Here is a 14,613-nt window from a genome sequence, read left to right on the forward strand (position 1 = left end):
TCCTCCCCTTTCTCTCTCTCTCCCCCTCCCTCTCCTCCCCCTTTCTCTCTCTCTCCCCCTCCCTCTCCTCCCCCTCCCTCTCTCTCTCCTCCCTCCCTCTCTCCTCCCCTTTCTCTCTCTCTCCCTCTCCTCCCCTTTCTCTCTCTCGCTCCCTCTCCTCCCCTTCTCTCTCTCCTCTCCTCCCTTTCTCTCTCTCTCGCTCCCTCTCCTCCCCTTTCTCTCCTCTCCTCCCCTTTCTCTCTCCCTCTCCTCCCCTTTCTCTCTCTCTCTCTCTCCCCCTCCTCCCCTCTCTCTCCCCCTCCTCCCCTTTCTCTCTCTCTCTCTCCCCTTTCTCTCTCTCTCCCTCTGCTCCCCTTTCTCTCTCTCTCTCCCCCTCCTCCCCTTTCTCTCTCTCTCTCTCCCCTTTCTCTCTCTCTCCCTCTGCTCCCCTTTCTCTCTCTCTCTCTCCCCTTTCTTTCTTTCCCTCTCTCTCTCTCCTCCCCTTTTTTTCTCTCTCTCTCCCTCCCTCTCTCCCCTTTCTCTCTCTCTCCCTCTGCTCCCCTTTCTCTCTCTCTCTCTCCCCTTTCTCTCTCTCTCTCTCCCCTTTCTCTCTCCCCTCTCCCCCTTTCTCTCTCCCTCTCCTCCCCTTTCTCTCTCCCTCTCCTCCCCTTTCTCTCTCTCTCTCCTCCCCTTTCTTTCTTTCTCTTTCTCCTCCCCTTTCTTCTTTCTCTCTCTCTCTCCCTCTCCTCCCCTTTCTCTCTCTCTCTCTCCCCCTCTCCTCCCCTTTCTCTCTCCCCCTCTCCTCCCCTTTCTCTCTCTCTCCCCCTCTCCTCCCCTTTCTCTCTCTCTCTCTCTCCCTCTCCCCTTTCTCTCTCTCTCTCTCTCCCTCTCCTCCCCCTCTCTCTCTCTCTCTCTCCCCCTCTCCTCCCCTTTCTCTCTCTCTCTCCCCCTCTCCTCCCCTTTCTCTCTCTCTCTCTCCCCTTTTTCTCTCTCTCTCTCCCCTTTCTCTCTCTCTCTCTCCCCCTCTCTCTCTCTCTCTCTCTCCCCCTCTCTCTCTCTCTCCCTCTCTCCTCCCCTATCTCTCTCTCCCCCTCTTTCTCCCCTTTCTCTCTCTCTCCCCTTTCTCTCTCTCTCTCTCTCCCTCTCTCCTCCCCTATCTCTCTCTCCCCCTCTTTCTCCCCTTTCTCTCTCTCTCTCTCTCCCCTTTCTCTCTCTCTCTCCCCTTTCTCTCTCTCTCTCCCCTTTCTCTCTCTCTCTCCCCTTTCTCTCTCTCTCTCCCCTTTCTCTCTCTCTCTCCCCTTTCTCTCTCTCTCTCCCCTTTCTCTCTCTCTCTCTATCTCTCCTCTCCTTTCTTTCTCTCTCTATCTCTCCTCCCCTTTCTCTCTCTCTCTCTCTCCCCCTCTCCTCCCCTTTCTCTCTCTCTCTCTCTCCCCCTCTCCTCCCCTTTCTCTCTCTCTCTCTCTCTCTCTCCCCCTCTCCTCCCCTTTCTCTCTCTCTCTCCCCCTCTCCTCCCCTTTCTCTCTCTCTCTCTCTCTCTCCCCCTCTCCTCCCCTTTCTCTCTCTCTCTCTCTCTCTCCCCCTCTCCTCCCCTTTCTCTCTCTCTCTCTCTCTCCCCCTCTCCTCCCCTTTCTCTCTCTCTCTCTCTCTCTCCCCCTCTCCTCCCCTTTCTCTCTCTCTCTCTCTCTCTCCCCCTCTCCTCCCCTTTCTCTCTCTCTCTCTCTCTCTCCCCCTCTCCTCCCCTTTCTCTCTCTCTCCCCCTCTCCTCCCCTTTCTCTCTCTCTCTCTCTCTATCTCTCCTCTCCTTTCTTTCTCTCTATCTCTCCCCTTTCTCCTTCTTTCTCTCACCGGTCCCGCCGTTCCGACATTTTCAAACTGCCGCCCGGCCGTTGAGCGATCTCTGCTCCTATTGGTCCGTTCGAAATACGATCCAGCCAACGGTCGGAGCCCGGCGCTGATTGGTCTGTTTCCTCGCGCACCCTCAGTGTCGGGTGTTTTGGTTCGAACCAATGGCTGCGCATGCGCTCCGATCCGCGCTGCACTGTGGGAGTTATAGTTCGTCTCCGGGTTTACAATCGGGATCAAAGGTCATTCGGACTACATTTCCCAGAGTGCTCGGGGGTTTGGTCCAGTATTTAAAGCCTGGCTGCCCAGAAGCAGCAAAACTCTCCCAGAATATGAACCAGCTGCAGATAAGCGGGAGACACCCCGAGAAAATTCATCCCCAAATTTCAATCACTAACTCCACTGATTCCAGTCTCACAACTCTGCAGAAGAACTTTCTCCTGCTCTGTCTTAAATACCTTTAATCCAGGAACTCTCGTTCGAGATCCATTAATCACTGGAAACAATCTGTTTCTATCCACTCTGTCCTATTCCTTCATAATTTTAAACACCTCTGTCAAATCATCCTTTAATCTCCTCTGTTTAACAAAAACAGCCCTAAATTTGCCAAGCCTTCATATTTGTATTTCCTTATACCAGGCAGCATCCCAGTGAATCTCGCTGTACCCTCTCTATTGCCTCGACATCCTTCCTACAGTTTTTTTAAAAATTCGTTCACGGGATGTGGGCGTCGCTGGTGAGACCAGCATTTATTGCCCATCCCTAATTGCCCCTTGAGAAGGTCCATGTGATGAAGGTTCTCCCACAGTGCTGTTAGGAAGGGAGTTCCAGGATTTTGACCCAGTGACGATGAAGGAACGGCGATATATTTCCAAGTCGGGATGGTGTGTGACTTGGAGGGGAACGTGCAGGTGGTGTTGTTCCCATGTACCTGCTGCCCCTGTCCTTCTAGGTAGCAGAGGTCACAGGTTTGGGAGGTGCTGTCAAAGAAGCCTTGGCGAGTTACTGCAGTGCATCCTGTAGATGCACTTATCAGCCCAAGCCTGGATGTTGTCCAGGTCTTACTGCATGCGGGCCCGGACTGCTTCATTACCTGAGGGGTTGTGAATGGAACTGAACACTGTGCAATCATCAGCGAACATCCCCATTTCTGACCTTATGATGGAGGGAAGGTCATGATGAAACAGCTGAAGATGGTTGGGCCTAGGCCACTGCCCTGAGGAACTCCTGCAGCAATGTCCTGGGGCTGAGATGATTGGCCTCCAACAACCACTACCATCTTCCTTTGTGCTAGGTATGACTCCAGCCACTGGAGAGTTTTCCCCGATTCCCATTGTCTTCAATTTTACTAATGCTCCTTGGTGCCACACTCGGTCAAATGCTGCCTTGATGTCAAGGGCAGTCACTCTCACCTCACCTCTGGAATTCAGCTCTTTTGTCCATGTTTGGCCCAAGGCTGTAATGAGGTCTGGAGCTGAGTGGTCCTGCTGGAACCCAAACTGAGCATCGGTGAGCAGGTTATTGGTGAGTAAGTGCTGCTTGATAGCACTGTCGACAACACCTTTCATCACTTTGCTGATGATTGAGAGTAGACTGATGGGGCAGTAATTGGCCGGATTGGATTTGTCCTGCTTTTTGTGGACAGGACATACCTGGGCAATTTTCCAAATTGTCGGGTAGATGCCAGTGTTGTAGCTGTACTGGAACAGCTTGGCTAGAGGCGCGGCTAGTTCTGGAGCACAAGTCTTCAGCACTACAGCCGGGATGTGGTCGGGGCCCATAGCCTTTGCTGTATCCAGTGCACTCAGCCGTGGAATGAATCGAATTGGCTGAAGACTGGCTTCTGTGATGGTGGGGATATCGGGAGGAGGCCGAGATGGATCATCCACTTGGCACTTCTGGATGAAGATGGTTGCAAACAGTTCAGCCTTAACTTTTGCACTCACATGCTGGACTCCGCCATCATTGAGGATGGGGATGTTTACAGAGCCTCCTCTTCCTGTTAGTTGTTTAATTGTCCACCACCATTCACGACTGGATGTGGCAGGACTGCAGAGCTTTAATCTGATCCGTTGGTTGTGGAATTGCTTAGCTCTATCTATAGCATGTTGCTTCCGCTGTTTAGCATGCATGTAGTCCTGAGTTGCAGCTTCACCAGGTTGGCACCTCATTTTTAGGTATGCCTGTTGCTGCTCCTGGCATGCTCTTCTACACTCCTCATTGAACCAGGGTTGATCCCCTGGCTTGTAGATCCCAAAACTTCACATAGTACTCCAACTGTCGTCTTACAAGATTATATATAGATTCACGAGTACATCAGGACTTTAATATTCTGTACTTCTTGCCATAAAACCCAGTATTCCATTAGCTTTTTAAGTGGCCTGAATTACTTAATGTCTTGTGAACTTGAACCCTGAACCCAAAATCTTTCTGCTCTTCTAAATCTCATTGACCTGTTCAAAGATTAGAATTACTGTTATCCAGGTCTGTAGATATCACGCCATCCCCACTGAGATTGTTTCTCTGCCTTTGCTGCTGCCGCCCCCTCCTCACTCTATCTCCTTCCTCCTCCTTCCCTTTCCCTCCTTCCCCAATTGTAGCCTCATTCTCTAACCCTGTTTGACCCAAAGACTGCACTTGGTCTTGACTCCCTACATGCAACACCATTGGAGTTCGACTAATATTTCTATCTCTTCACTATCCCATCAGTGTAGTGCTCTACAGTGAATATTCTCTGTAGTCAGTGAATATGCACACCAATATTATATTTAACCATGTTTAGTCAGCTCTCTTTAGGTCTTCTCGATGACACGTAACATTAGCAACTAAGAGTGCAAGCAGCTAACCTACCTCACCTCCTCTCAGCTGCTTGCCAAGTCAAACTCAGCGAGGGACAGTCGTCCCACTTGGTTTTAAATGCAACCTATTTTGATGTGTGTCATCTAATAACAGTTTAAAATTAAACTTTGGACCAAATATCATTCCTAACATGTCCCAGATGTTTACAGCTATGGGGAGATGTGCTGCAGGGCAAGGGGAGACTCAACAGGGAACTTATCCTTCCTTTGGGAAGATACCATTTCTCCACTCAGTACCTCCCCAGCTGACAGCTGGGGCTCTCCTTGTGGAGAATATATGGAGCAGGCAGGGGAGGAGATGGTTAGTCACATCTTCTGGTATGGTGCTTCACAAGGACCTTCCCACAATTTTACTGATAAGGGACAGAAGGTATGGAGTAAAAGGTAAAGTGTTAAAAAAGGAAAAAGCAGGAACTAAGTGTCACAAAACATATTTGAAAGTTCTTTATCTGAATGCACGTAGCATTCGTAACAAAATGGACGAGTTAACGGCACAAATAACTACGTATGGGTATGATCTTGTGGCCATTACAGAAACATGGCTGCAGGGTGACAACGACTGGGAATTAAATATGCCAGGGTATTTAACAATCAGGAAGGACAGGCAGGAAGGAAGGGGAGGTGGGGTGGCTATGTTAATAAGGGAAGGAATCACTGTAATACAGAGAAAAGATATTGGGACAAAGGATCAGGATAATGAAACAGTTTGGGTAGAGATAAGGAATAATAAGGGGAAAAAAACACTCGTGGGCGTAGTATATAGGCCTCCTAATAGTTGCAACTCTGCTGGAAGAAGTATTAATCAGGAAATAGTCGGGGCATGTAATAAGGGAACAGCTATAATTATGGGGGATTTTAACTATCATATTAACTGGACAAATCAAATTGGGCAGGGTAGCCTTGAGGAAGAGTTTATTGAGTGTATTAGGGATAGATTTCTTGAGCAGTATGTAACTGAACCTACAAGGGGGCAAGCAACCTTGGACCTGGTCCTGTGTAATGAGCCAGGATTAATTAATAATGTCCTAGTTAAAGATCCCCTTGGAATGAGTGACCATAACATGGTTACATTCCATATCCAATTAGAGGGTGAGAAGGTTGGTTCTCAAACAAGCGTACTGAGCTTGAATAAAGGAGACTATGATGGTATGAGAGCGGAATTGATTAAAGTGGACTGGGAAAATAGTTTAAAGGGTAAGACGGTACATGAACAGTGGTGTTCATTTAAGGAGTTATTTTACAACTTTCAAAAAATATATATTCCACTGAGGAAAAAAGGGTGTAAAAGGAATGACAGCCATCCGTGGCTAAGTAAAGAAATAAGGAAGGGCAGGTGACAGAAGTGTTAGTGAGGGATCACTTTGGGACCAGTGATCATAATTCCATTAGTTTTAAGATAGCTATGGAGAAGGATAGGTCTGGCCCAAAAGTTAAAATTCTAAATTGGGGAAAGGCCAATTTTGATGGTATTAGACAGGAACTTTCAGAAGTTGATTGGGAGAGTCTGTTGGCAGGCAAAGGGACGTCTGGTAAGTGGGAGGCTTTCAAAAGTGTGTTAACCAGGGTTCAGTGTAAGCACATTCCTTATAAAGTGAAGGGCAAGGCTGGTAGAAGTAGGGAACCTTGGATGACTCGGGAGATTGAGGCACTAGTCAAAAATAAGAAGGAGGCATATGACATGCATAGGCAGCTGGGATCAAGTGGATCCCTTGAGATTGCCGGAGTAGAGTTAAGAGAGAAATCAGGAGGGCAAAAAGGGGATATGAGATTGCTTTGGCAGATCAGGCAAAGGTGAATCCAAAGAGCTTCTACAAATACATAAAGGGCAAAAGGGTAACTAGGGAGAGAGTAGGGCCTCTTAAGGATCAACAAGGTCATCTATGTGCGGAACCACAAGAGATGGGTGAGATCCTGAATGAATATTTCACATCGGTATTTACGGTTGAGAAAGGCATGGATGTTAGGGAACTTGGGGAAATAAATAGTGATGTCTTGAGGAGTGTACATATTACAGAGAGGGAGGTGCTGGAAGTCTTAACGCGCATCAAGGTAGATAAATCTCCGGGACCTGATGAAATGTATCCCAGGACGTTATGGGAGGTTAGGGAGGAAATTGCGGGTCCCCTAGCAGAGATATTTGAATCATCCACCGCTACAGGTGAGGTGCCTGAAGATTGGAGGGTAGCAAATGTTGTGCCTTTGTTTAAGAAGGGCGGCAGGGAAAAGCCTGGGAACTACAGACCAGTGAGCCTGACATCTGTAGTGGGTAAGTTGTTAGAGGGTATTCTGAGGGACAGAATCTACAGGCATTTGGAGAGGCAGGGACTAATTAGGAACAGTCAGCATGGTTTTGTGAGAGGAAAATCATGTCTCACGAATTTGATTGAGTTTTTTGAAGGGGTAACCAAGAAGATAGATGAGGGCTGTGCAGTAGACGTGGTCTACATGGACTTCAGCAAAGCATTTGACAAGGTACCGCATGGTAGGTTGTTACATAAGGTTAAATCTCATGGGATCCAAGGTGAGGTAGCCAATTGGATACAAAATTGGCTTGACGACAGAAGACAGAGGGTGGTTGTCGAGGGTTGTTTTTCAAACTGGATGCCTGTGTCCAGCGGTGTGCCTCAGGGATCGGTGCTGGGTCCGCTGTTATTTGTTATTTATATTAATGATTTGGATGAGAATTTAGGAGGCATGGTTAGTAAGTTTGCAGATGACACCAAGATTGGTGGCATTGTGGACAGTGAAGAAGGTTATCTAGGATTGCAACGGGATCTTGATAAATTGGGCCAGTGGGCCGATGAATGGCAGATGGAGTTTAATTTAGATAAATGTGAGGTGATGCATTTTGGTAGATCGAATCGGGCCAGGACCTACTCCGTTAATGGTAGGGCGTTGGGGAGAGTTATAGAACAAAGAGATCTAGGAGTACAGATTCATAGCTCCTTGAAAGTGGAGTCACAGGTGGATAGGGTGGTGAAGAAGGCATTCAGCATGCTTGGTTTCATTGGTCAGAACATTGAATGCAGGAGTTGGGATGTCTTGTTGAAGTTGTACAGGGCATTGGTGAGGCCACACTTGGAGTACTGTGTACAGTTCTGGTCACCCTATTATAGAAAGAATATTATTAAACTAGAAAGAGTGCAGAAAAGATTTACTAGGATGCTACCGGGACTTGATGGTTTGACTTACAGGGAGAGGTTAGACAGACTGGGACTTTATTCCCTGGAGAGTAGGAGGTTAAGGGGTGATCTTATAGAAGTCTATAAAATAATGAGGGGCATAGATAAGGTCGATAGTCAAAATCTTTTCCCAAAGGTAGGGGAGTCTATAACGAGGGGGCACAGATTTAAGGTGAGAGGGGAGAGATACAAAAGGATCCAGAGGGGCAATTTTTTTCACTCAAAGGGTGGTGAGTGTCTGGAACGAGCTGCCAGAGGCAGTAGTAGAGGCGGGTACAATTTTGTCTTTTAAAAAGCATTTGGACAGTTACATGGGGAAGATGGGTATCGAGGGATATGGGCCAAGTGCAGGCAATTGGGACTAGCTTAGTGGTATAAACTGGGCGACATGGACATGTTGGGCCGAAGGGCCTGTTTCCATGTTGTAACTTCTATGATTCTATGATTCTATGAAAAACAAGGACATATAAGGTAGCCAAACTTAGTGGGAGGATAGAAGATTGGGAAGTCTTCAAAAGACAGCAAAAAGTAACTAAAGGATTGATTAAGAAAGGGAAGATAGATTATGAAAATAAATTAGCAAAAAATATAAAAAGAGATAGCAAGAGTTTCTCCAGTTATATAAAAAGAAAATGGGTGGCTAAGGCAAACGTAGGTCCTTTAGAGGACGAGACTGGGAAATTAATGGTGGGAAACATGGAGATGGCAAAAATGCTGAACAAATATTTTGTTTCAGTCTTTACGGTAGAGGACACTAAGAATATCCCAACACTGGACAAACAGGGGGCTCTGGGGGGGAGGAGCTAAATACGATTAAAATCACTAAGGAATTGGTACTCAGTAAATTAATGGGACTCAAGGCGGATAAATCCCCTGGACCTGATGGCTTACATCCTAGGGTCTTGAGGGAAGTGGCAGTAGGGATTGTGGATGCTTTGGTAATCATTTTCCAAAATTCTCTGGACTCGGCAAAGGTCCTGGCAGATTGGAAAACTGCTAATGTAACACCCTTATTTAAAAAGGGTAGTAGGCAGAAGGTTGGAAATTATAGACCAGTTAGCCTAACATCTGTGGTGGGTAAAATTTTGGAGTCTATTATTAAGGAGACAGTAGCAGAACATTTGGATAAACATAATTTAATAGGACAAAGTCAGCATGGCTTTACGAAGGGGAGGTCATGTCTGACAAATTTGCTTGAGTTCTTTGAGGATATAACGTACAGGGTGGATAAAGGGGAACCAGTGGACGTAGTGTATTTGGACTTCCAGAAGGCATTCGACAAGGTGCCACATAAAAGATTATTGCTCAAGATAAAGAATCACTGGATTGGGGGTAATATTCTGGCATGGGTGGAGGATTGGTTATCTAACAGGAAGCAGAGAGTTGGGATTAATGGTACATTCTCGGACTGGCAACCAGTAGCCAGTGGTGTTCCGCAGGGGTCGGTGCTGGGTCCCCAACTCTTTACAATCTATATTAATGATTTGGAAGAGGGGACCGAGTGTAACATATCAAAGTTTGCAGATGATACAAAGATGGGAGGGAAAGTAGAGAGTGAGGAGGACATAAAAAACCTACAAGGGGATATAGACAGGCTGGGTGAGTGGGCGGAGATTTGGCAGATGCAATACAATATTGGAAAATGTGAGGTTATGCACTTTGGCAGGAAAAATCGGAGAGCAAGTTATTATCTTAATGGCGAGAAACTGGAAAGTACTGCAGTACAAAGGGATCTGGGGGTCCTCGTGCAAGAAAATCAAAAAGTTAGTTTGCAGGTGCAGCAGGTGATCAAGAAGGCCAACGGAATGTTGGCTTTTATTGCTAGGGGGATAGAATATAAAAACAGGGAGGTATTGCTGCAGTTATATAAGGTATTGGTGAGACCGCACCTGGAATACTGCATACAGTTTTGGTCTTCATACTTAAGAAAAGACATACTTGCTCTCGAGGCAGTACAAAGAAGGTTCACTCGGTTAATCCCGGGGATGAGGGGGTGGACATATGAGGAGAGGTTGAGTAGATTGGGACTCGACTCATTGGAGTTCAGAAGAATGAGAGGCGATCTTATTGAAACATATAAGATTGTGAAGGGGCTTGATCGGGTGGATGCGGTAAGGATGTTCCCAAGGATGGGTGAAACTAGAACTAGGGGGCATAATCTTAGAATAAGGGGCTGCTCTTTCAAAACTGAGATGAGGAGAAACTTCTTCACTCAGAAGGTAGTAGGTCTGTGGAATTTGCTGGCCCAGGAAGCCGTGGAAGCTACATCATTAAATAAATTTAAAACAGAAATAGACAGTTTCCTGGAAGTAAAGGGAATTAGGGGTTACGGGGAGCGGGCAGGAAATTGGACATGAATTTAGATTTGAGATTAGGATCAGATCAGCCATGATCTTATTGAATGGCGAAGCAGGCTCGAGGGGCCGATTGGCCTACTCCTGCTCCTATTTCTTATGTTCTTATGATAAAACTAACCCGGTTTAGTGTCTCAAAATTAATGATTTGTTCACCTTTTTTTCCTCATACATTGGGACAGGTGAGGATTTACAGCTGACTGCCATATTGTGAACAAGATCTAGCTTTAGAAATAAAAACACCCAGAGATTTTTTCATCTGCAATAACCATTTTATTTACAGTGGTAATTATTTCTACACAAAGCCTTAATTGCTTCATAATCATCTTATGTAGAACATCAGATCCACATAAATAAGTTCTCTTCATGGCTTAACAAAGAAAGTCATAGATATTAAAACATCTAATATATAAAGCTGTAGCATGTCCTTCATGTGTTTTAGTTACAATCAGTACAAGTAACATCCTGGGATTCACCACACATGTTCTCCTATGGTTTTTGTTGGGATTCCATGTTAGATTCAGTACAATGATTAGCTGCAGGCCCCAGTACAATTCGAGTCCCGAGTGGCCACAAATTCGGAAACAAAACAAGTCTTTCATCAAAGCTATAGAGGCGATCATGTGACCATTTTTGCAGGAAATGATGTAACAGGATACTTGCTTCCACTTAAAAAGGGCAAACATCACATTCAGATGTGATCCTTCCATATCAACTTTTTGTTTGGTTAGATTATTATCTCAATGAAGTCTATTCTACATCTACTATACACATACACGAGGAGTCTAGTCAGTGTGGTTAGGAGCCTGTTCAACAGTCTTATAGGGAAAATGTGACATTTTTTCGGAGGGAAGAGAAATTTTATTTTCGTTAGTAGTGGGGGAAAATAGCACATTTCAAACACTCCTAAGTCAAGTAGAGCACAGTTTAGATACAGAGTAAAGCTCCCTCTACATTGTCCCATCAAACACTCCCAGGACAGGTACAGCACGGGTTAGATACAGAGGAAAACTCTCTCTACACTGTCCCATCAAACACTCCCAGGACAGGTACAGCACGGGTTAGATACAGAGTAAAGCTCCCTCTACACTGTCCCATCAAACACTCCCAGGGCAGGTACAGCACGGGTTAGATACAGAGTAAAGCTCGCTCTACACCGTCCCATCAAACACTCACGCTGACACAACTTGGTCCATTTATCCCCAAGGAACGGAAAAATATTGCAGCAGAATATTCAGCAAAATGATTCCTTGCAGTAGCAGATGGTGCAAGACCATTAATACAGGTATCTGACCGTGAACGTGTCTGGGCATGATGTCTGCAAGTATCAATTGAGTGTGCGGACACATTTTAAAAGCTTTGAAAGATTCAATTCTGAAGAAGGCATTGCGTTTGATCCTCGTGCCCCAGACAGACAGTCTACATGTTTATCCACATATTGATTTTGTTGCCATTTGAACACCTCAAAGATCAGCAGGCCTCTCGTGTGATCGCCTCTACAGTACAGAACACCAAACAATCTCAAATAACTCACACAAAATTAGCATGCAAGGGTGGAGATCTAAACTCACCAGTTTCACATCCTCTCCTCGCAGCAAAAGCCATCTGATAACACACAACAGTGGCGGGGGGCAGCAGTACAGGGATAGGTGTTGACCACACAAGAAGCAATACTTCATATAGAATAAAATAACATCCATTAAAATAATCTAGATATATAGAGTTTGTGATGGTTAGTAGATAATAGTTAATCCCGTGTGCAATATGCTCATCCACAGATTGAGATGTGAAGGGCCAGTTGGTGAACTAGCCACAGACCCATGGTTATTGCTAAGCAATGTAGAGTCACTTACTGATACTGACGTTTTGGAAAGACAGAATCCTGACTGGAAAGAGATGGGACTGTTTGCCACGTACAAGTTCTCACCATACACCAAAATTTGTATAGGTAACTTATTTCAGAGTGAGAGTAGTGTTTTACCGAGGGTGGGGAGGGCAGAACGAAACTGAACACATTTAACGTGCCTCACCACCCTATCTCCTGGTTGTACAGAGGAATCCCACTAACACTTTTCAGACACCACAATGCTGAACACACCAGAATACTTCACTATTCATGAAAGTTTAATTTTAAAAGAAAGGAGTAAAAGACTTGCATTTATATAGTACTCTATCACATCTCTCAGACACAATTCAAAGCACTTCATACACAAACACTTTCAAACGCAGTGATGGTTATGTAGGTGAACGCAGTGATGGTTATGTAGGTGAATGCAGTGATAGTTATGTAGGTAAATGCAGTGATAGTTATGTAGGTGAACGTAGTGATAGTTATGTAGGTAAATGCAGTGATAGTTATGTAGGTAAATGCAGTGATAGTTATGTAGGTGAACGTAGTGATAGTTATGTAGGTAAATGCAGTGATAGTTATGTAGGTAAATGCAGTGATAGTTATGTAGGTAAATGCAGTGATAGTTATGTAGGTAAATGCAGTGATAGTTATGTAGGTAAATGCAGTGATAGTTATGTAGGTAAATGCAGTGATAGTTATGTAGGTGAACGTAGTAGGACTTGAACCCTCGACCATCTGAGTCTAAAGTGCTACCAAATGAGCTAAGCTGACACTAGAATATTCTAGCAGGACTCCATCCTTTGTGCTGAAGTGGTGTTAGCTTTGTCAGTGTTAGCTAGATTTTCTGCAAATCATAGATAATTTCATCTATTTGAATGAGTCCTCAGCGCGTTACCCTGCACTGGGATAGAACCCAGCGGAGTGCTGTAGTATTGTAACTTTACAGTTCTTAAGAACTGATTTAGCTCAATGAAGAAACTAAATGCAGAGGAATCTTTCCTCAGTTACAAGTCATAGCACAGCTTACACTCCTGTTTGAGGGCTCCTGCATCATTGGGGCTCATGTCCTTTTTTTTACAAAAAGACTGAAATGCTGTCACAGCAAGCAAGTAACACAAAAAACTGAAAGGACAGGTTTGAGTTGCCATATCGGTCATCTGTCACCTACACCACAGAAAGTGGGTTGAGACTGCCCAAACTCAGTTCATGCAAGACACTTTCATCCCATCAGTCTGGATCGACTCAAATCTAATCCAAAAGGTGACAGGACAGAACTGTAGCTGTCCACACTACTCATTGTTGAATTGCAACTTAGTGGCAGACAGGCACCTTGTCCTGTACGGTTCTGCTCACTTCAAACTTTCTGTAATGAAATGACTGGAGTAAATACTGGTCACAAATAATGAACTTTGAAAGCACTCATTTGGGGTTTAAGTGATTCAAAACTATTATATCACTCAGAATATGATGCAGAAATCTGAAATCCTATTGAAACCTTACACTGAGGGCTGCTAACTACAAGTGAAAGCCGTCAGACATGCGCTATATAACAGCCCCGGGTTTGAGCCCCAGTGATAGCCCCGGGTTTGAGCCCCAGTAATAGCCCCATGTTCCACTCCCAGAAATCCCATCAGACAATTGTCACCATCTTGTAGCCATAGGAGACAGAGCACCTCTCACCACAACAAACACTGTCGGACGTCACTGTCCCTCCAGCATGCAGCATATCTCTCTGCACAGAGCCACAGCAGGAACCAAGAACCCATTCCCCTGTTCTGTGGCCTAAAGAGGATGATCAGGTGAAACAAGTGTTATAAATGATTAAAATGGTGCCCTGAGCGGTACTATCACACCGCTCCAAGTCCATGTTTCTCATCGGATGGGCAGGAAATCGAGTCACGGAATTTATCCAGGACCTCCGATACAAACAGTCCCATAAGGTTAGAAAAATTTCAATCCAAACAGTCAGATGCTGATTGTCTTTAAACTCAAAGGTGGTAAGGGGCAGTGGAGAGTCCTTGCTGCAGGTTACTGGATCAGCACTACTATAAGTATCTGTTATACTGAAAAAGTAAGGGAAACTACCAGGAGCCTCCCGCGGTTAGGATCCTGTGGAGTGCAGGCTCGGGACGGGGTAAAACTTGGAAATCCGGCTCTGTGCCGATGGGTTGAGGCATTCAGATTCACCGCTCATCCTGAAAAAGACTTCCTGCTCCTGCAGTTTGCGAGCAAATTCTTCCTCCAAAGCCTGGAAAGGATTTGGGATGAACAGTTAGTGAAGGAGAAAGAAGCGCAGCTCACCAGCGAATACAGCCCAGATACAAAATTAAATACAGACCCAACTAAAGAAAGAAATTACACTCTGACACTCTGAATCAAAAGGGAAAGTGTGTTCAATCCGAATCAGCTATACAGTCCAAGAGATCTCTGTTCACTTACCGGCCTCTTTCAGTCCTCTTTTCTTCCTGCACCATATACCTTGTGACTGCTTCCAGACTGCCTTTGTCTAACGGTCATTACAGCTCTGCTCCTTTCCACCTTACATT

The 14,613-nt window shown here is 45.4% G+C and overlaps 2 protein-coding genes across 6 annotated transcripts in view; both read right to left on the reverse strand.

Annotated features, from left to right (window-relative positions):
• arhgap19 (Rho GTPase activating protein 19) overlaps positions 1–1,856 on the reverse strand; it is a 25,696-nt gene extending 23,840 nt beyond the window's left edge. For all 3 annotated transcript variants that reach the window (XM_068001953.1, XM_068001952.1, XM_068001951.1), the window contains exon 1: positions 1,825–1,856. In XM_068001953.1, coding sequence (XP_067858054.1) covers positions 1,825–1,844 — 20 coding nt within the window. In that variant the 5' untranslated portion in view covers positions 1,845–1,856. The remainder of the gene's footprint in view (positions 1–1,824) is intronic.
• Positions 1,857–10,465: 8,609 nt separating this feature from the next.
• LOC137339901 (STE20-like serine/threonine-protein kinase) overlaps positions 10,466–14,613 on the reverse strand; it is a 148,421-nt gene continuing 144,273 nt past the window's right edge. For all 3 annotated transcript variants that reach the window (XM_068001956.1, XM_068001955.1, XM_068001954.1), the window contains one exon: positions 10,466–14,315. In XM_068001956.1, the coding sequence (XP_067858057.1) occupies positions 14,169–14,315 (147 nt within the window). In that variant the 3' untranslated portion in view covers positions 10,466–14,168. The remainder of the gene's footprint in view (positions 14,316–14,613) is intronic.

The sequence above is a fragment of the Heptranchias perlo genome, chromosome 21 (assembly GCF_035084215.1).
Source record: "Heptranchias perlo isolate sHepPer1 chromosome 21, sHepPer1.hap1, whole genome shotgun sequence".
NCBI classification, from domain to species: domain Eukaryota; kingdom Metazoa; phylum Chordata; class Chondrichthyes; order Hexanchiformes; family Hexanchidae; genus Heptranchias; species Heptranchias perlo.